The sequence below is a fragment of the Trachymyrmex cornetzi genome, unplaced genomic scaffold (genome assembly GCF_001594075.2).
Source record: "Trachymyrmex cornetzi isolate Tcor2-1 unplaced genomic scaffold, Tcor1.1 scaffold641, whole genome shotgun sequence".
NCBI classification, from domain to species: Eukaryota; Metazoa; Arthropoda; class Insecta; order Hymenoptera; family Formicidae; genus Trachymyrmex; species Trachymyrmex cornetzi.
The window spans coordinates 706,791-712,532 of record NW_017299961.1 but is presented as its reverse complement, the minus strand read 5'-3'; the positions used below and the strand labels follow the sequence as shown (position 1 = coordinate 712,532).

At 32.8% G+C, this 5,742-nt stretch overlaps 1 protein-coding gene across 1 annotated transcript; it reads left to right on the top strand.

Moving 5' to 3' along the window:
- The first annotated feature begins 2,433 nt into the window (after positions 1 to 2,433).
- LOC108766974 (zinc finger protein 493) lies at positions 2,434 to 5,470 on the top strand. Its single transcript, XM_018516577.1, has 4 exons — positions 2,434 to 2,709; positions 3,026 to 4,160; positions 4,234 to 4,799; positions 4,874 to 5,470. The coding sequence occupies exons 1-4, from the start codon at positions 2,680 to 2,682 to the stop codon at positions 5,468 to 5,470; spliced, it is 2,328 nt and encodes a 775-aa protein (XP_018372079.1). The 5' UTR covers positions 2,434 to 2,679.
- The last annotated feature ends 272 nt before the right edge of the window (positions 5,471 to 5,742 follow it).

Sequence of the window (5,742 nt, the reverse complement as noted above, 5' to 3'; positions counted from 1 at the left end):
TTATATATATTATATTAAAGGATATTTTGTAAAATGATTTCTATTGCCGGAGAAATGATTCAAATTTTATTCGCACTATAGATGACATTAAAAAAATATTTCGTTGCATTCAAACATTCAACTACACTGAGAAAAAAATGTTGTTGATTCAATTGAAGTCTATATTACGGGTTGTCACTAACATGAGTGATTAGTTTATGTATATTTTTATTGACATAAATTTTAAAGGCATAAATTATTATTTCAATAATAAGGCCTTTATGTCAATATACATGAATTAATTACTTATGTTAGTGACAGCCCGTAATATAGACTTTAATTGAATCAATAGCATTTTTTTCTCAGTGTATAAATAGGGCTGATTATGTTGGGTGCTTTCTATTTGGTGACACAAATCGAACATGAATGTCATTCTTATATTTTGTTATTCTCAGAAAGATGGAATTGATATTTGTGTCGATTTGTGCCACTAATGCTCGTTTCTAATAATGCAAATTAACTTTAATCTCGATTTAACTTACTATCTATCTTTTTCTATAATTGTAAGAATTATAATTAAAAGATAGATAGAAATTAAAGTTAATTTTATATTTGTGGAACCGGGTCTAAAAATTAAAAAAAAATAGAGTAAATTAAATCGAGATTAAAGTTAATCTACAACATTCGCAAAAATGAACAATAAATAAAGAGCATCCTTATGGTACCCTACAAGTATCAGCATGATCTTGGGTGCATTCCGTTTCACGCATGATACGCATGATGCATCATTTATCTTTGTTGTTTACCGAATGTTAAACAAGAATAAATGATGCATTATGCACATCATGCGTGAAACAAAGGCGTTCCGTTTCACGCATGATGCGCATGATGTATCATTTTATCTTCCTTTAATATTCGATGAACAAGAAGGATAAAACGATATATCATGCACACGATGCGTAAAACGGAACGCACCTGGAATGCATCTCTTAAATTGTTTTGACAATAATGCGCTATCTTGTGGATATTGAAACAAGCTCGACTGGACATTGCATATACTTGTGGCATATATATGGAAAAGACGATTTTAGCGAGACTGGAACGTTATACCGCATGCATGCTTGTATTACATATTTTCAAGAAAGAATGAACAAATAATAATTCACTCACGATACGATTCCTCCGCTATCGTCCCATACCTCCCCGTGCCACCTTCTCCTCCTGCCTCTCCGCGTCGCAACTCACAATGGCTACTCTTTCGTGGCGTTCGCACGATCGGCACGACATTCGTGAAAACAGCGGTGAATTACGATCGCTCGCAGTAATCAAAACTCGACGAGGTACACGCGGTACTCTCGACACGTGACACATACCTTACTTCCCATCGAGACGAATCGAAACGAAATATTAACGCGAAAAAAATACGATCAAGCAAGTACAATTTACTCGGGCTGATGAACGTTCCGCGAATGAGTCTCGAACGTAACGGAAGAAATTCGAACGTCGCGCGGCCAACTTCACTCTCATACGACGTGAATCAATTCAAAAGCTATAATTAGAGTGTGTGGACTCTAATAAAAATCTAATGCAATAAAAAAATTTAGATAATTCCTAAACAGTTATGCATTTTATCATTTCAGCTGTTTGATGTAAAATAAATAAACATATGAGTCTAAATTAAAAATGGATATATGCATCTAGAGATGATTAATTAAATTATAGCTATATATCGTATATGTATATATATTATACGTTTACAGGCATCACCGAAATTAAGATAATTAATAAAAATTTAAGATGCTTTTTCATGTTGATGCCCCATTTTTAGCGATAAAATAGATTACATGATCAAAATTGATGCTATAATTGATGCTAATTTATATTTGTCAATTTTTATTACGTGAACTGGTTTTTAATACTAAAAATGAACATTGGACGTCAAAAAACATGAAAAAAAGACCTTTACTAATTATTATGTACGCGTATTAAGTGCTCGGTGTAAACAAGAGGTCTGTTCCCATTGTTTGAAATCCCCAAATATTTTTGCATTTAAAATGGGATAGATATATATTTTCGCGTTGAAAAGGGAGAAAGTGAAGATGCTGAGTGCAAAAAGTGCAAGCAACGCGAACAGACTTAAGGTCTGGGTGCGGTTCACTAGACGACACAAATATTTCGATGTTTTGATTGACCAATCGGAAGAAAGAATTTTATTAATTGACCAATCAAAAAATACCTCGATGTATTTATATATAGTATATCGAGTGGACTATAGTTTAAATTATACCCCTGATGAAATTTTTATACGAATTTGGACACTTTCCAGAAATACTAATAAATTAATTTATTTATGCAAACGTCAGCTGAAAACTTTAATTATTTTAGAATTATATCTAATATTTTTTAACCCTCCTTTTTTCATTCCAAATGAAGTAGCGCAATCCATATTTCCAATATGCATGTGCAACATGTACATCTACAGTACATGGCGTTTTCAGCTTTTTGCGTACTTTTGAGCTCTTTTTAGGTTATGTGTTGTGCAATTATACTATGAATGCTTCAAGTAATTCGTGAAATAATTTTATGAATATTGAACATAAATCCACTTAAGAGATATACAAGCTAAATGTAACTTCTCCTGATATGTAACAATTCACGTATAAATATCAGATTTTTATTATTGAGACTCCGTAATTTGGAATGATGACGCTACGTTTGTTCGACAACGAGGTAAGAAATTGAAAATAATAAACTGTCTGTATGGAAGTTACTATTATGAAATACACCGCCGCGGTTGTCTCTTTAGACAGATTTCATTTAAGTCTACTCTGTGATCTTTGCATCCTTTTTCTTGCTTTTTATCAAAAATTTCACTTATCTTTTTTGTCTCTTATCTTAGCTGTTGTTCCAAGGTGAAATTTCAGAAAAGACAATTTTGTCAATAAAACAGTCATAAAAAATGAAAAAGCAAGAAACAGGAAGCAAAGAGTACATTGTAAATTTTGGACTTCAGTAACTTTTATATTGCTTATTGTCTATCTTTTAGGATTATTCCACATTGGATGCTATTCCAAATGTGTGCACGGAGAATGGTGAAATGGAGAGTTATGATTACCTGAGAGAATGCATCAGCAATCTTGAGAATAAGAACTCTGAGGTCGGTCTAGTAGCTAATTCTACAGGTGTCACAGACATTAGTTTACAGGGAGATGGTTTAGACGATGTTAATTTGAATAGTATTGATTTTAATTTTATGAAAATCGAAAGCCTATTCCTACAAAATACCTTGGACTCTACAAATTGTATAAAGAATGAAGAGGAAAAAACAAAACAAGGCAGCTCTATAGATGTTGATATTTCACACTCGATTCAACATTTTAACACAATGAGTCTAAATTTCTCAAATTTTTCAAACAGTAAAGATTCAGATAATATAACGACTGTTCATAATAACGATTCCTACACATTCGACAAAGATCAATGTTTAGAAAGTAAGAACATAGAGAATTATAATTGTTCTGTTAAACTTTATACAGAAAATATAGATACAGATTCTAATGTCACTAAAGATGTCAGTAATATAAATCAAAATGTTATATCTGAATTGAAACGTGAAATCAAAGTTAATAATCTGGAGTTATCAGATGGAGATGAACAGTTTCAAAAGTGTGAGCAATGTCTAATGACGTTCAGATATAAAAGACACTTGGATCGTCATTTGGAGGGTCATCAGAAAAATAACTGTCCTCACTGTAATGAAAAATTCGCCAGACGAAAACATTTAGATGTCCATTTGTTTCGCGCGCATGGAGAAAGGGTAGTTAGACATCCTCATTTGTGCGACGTATGTCCGAAAAGTTTTCCCAAACGCGCCCTTTTGAACCGTCATAGAGCAAAGCACACTTATCAGAACGGCAAGGTATGTTCGGATTGCGGAGATATGATAAACATGGATACAGACGAAAAAGAACACAAGGAGAATCACTGTAAAAAAAGGCAATTCAAGTGCCAGCAATGTTCGCAAACATTTAGTATCAAGCAGACATATATATCCCATATTCAGAATCACGATAACTATAAGTGTCCACACTGTGATATCACTTTTGCATCGAAGAAGAAGGTGCACGAGCACTTTAAAGCGGTTCATATCCCAAAATTAAGCGAGCAAGAATCGGCAAATGGTGATGAATATTAAAATTGTATTAATGGGACAGTTTATTTTTCTTGTACTTATCTAATAATGTTATTTTACAGGTCCATATTTTTGCGCTGATTGCAGACACTCGTTTGTAAAGAAAGACGACTATTTTCGACACTTGGAGTCCGCGTTACATCTTAATAAAGTTAACAAGGATATACCTGTAAGGGCTATATTCTCCTGCGCAATCTGTTCGAAAAAACTAATTACGCAAAGAGCTCTGGATCAACATGTCAGACGTATTCACAAGGGCGCAAAGCGATTCGTCTGTAACATATATGGGTGTACATTTCAGTGTGCCAGAAGAACAGATCTAGATAGGCACAAACAATTGCATGTAGAAGAGCGAAATATTGTATGCGAGCATTGTGGCAAAACATTTACCAGTGTCAGCATCCTCAAAGATCATGTACTTTATATTCATAGTAAAGAGCGACAATTCATCTGCGAAGAATGTGGCAAAGCTTTTAAGAGAAACAGTTTATTGAAGAGACACAAATTGTCGCACGAGCAACATCGGCCGTTTGCCTGTATGCAATGTAACACGGCATTCAAACGCTCGCACCATCTCACTCGTCACATGGAAACCTGTCATAGAATCACACTGGAAAAAAAGAAGAAGGTAAAAAAGAATTCTTGTGATAGTCTCTTAAGATATATATTTTATGTATAAATAACTGTAATTACAATTTCAAGGTGGTAAAATTCATGAAAACAAAAGATGGCCATCTTGTGCCAGTGCCAGATAAACCAAACAGATCAGAAACTGATAAAGTAAAAGCTGGAAAGGGATGTGAAACAATTGCAAGGAATAAAGAGAAAGATTGTTCTGTTACAAATGTAAAGAAAGAGGCTGCAAATGCTAATTCGCAACTGGAAATACAACCCTCGTTAAATCCTGAAGAAAACTCCGAATGCCGGAATTTGTCGTTAGAACCTACAAATTTATCTATCGTCGAGTCTATTCCTCAAGTTTTCTCGTTAGTAGATGTAAACACGGGACAAGTGCTTACTGTAGAAATTACCAATAATTCGGAATTGTTACCTACTAATGAACTTGTTAATCAACTTGGAACAAATTGTAATGAAATATTGAATTTACCCGATTATCCAGATACAGAATTTCAAAGTAGTCTTCTAAATATCGATCAAATGTGTTATGACAATACAAATTACTCAGAAATATCGTTGGAAAATATTGAAGGTTCGTTCCCGCTTGTAAGTAATAATAGTAAGATGGAAATGATAGAAAGCTATTTAACTCATGAGTTTCCAGCATTCCTTAATATTTGAAGATTTATAGTATGGAAGATCGTATGTGTATGTATGTTGTTTAATTGGTAATATAATGGTTGTTCACATTTAAAATGTCATTATGTGTTATCGTATTTTGTTAAAATATAAAATTATTTATTTTGTTAACAACGAAGACTATGTTATTAAATTTTATAAAATTTATTTTTTTATACTACAAGATGTAATTTAACATTTTAATTTTTTTTAAATAAATACATATTCTTTCAAAGTACAAAAATTTTATTACCTCGTATAATAGCAAATATTTT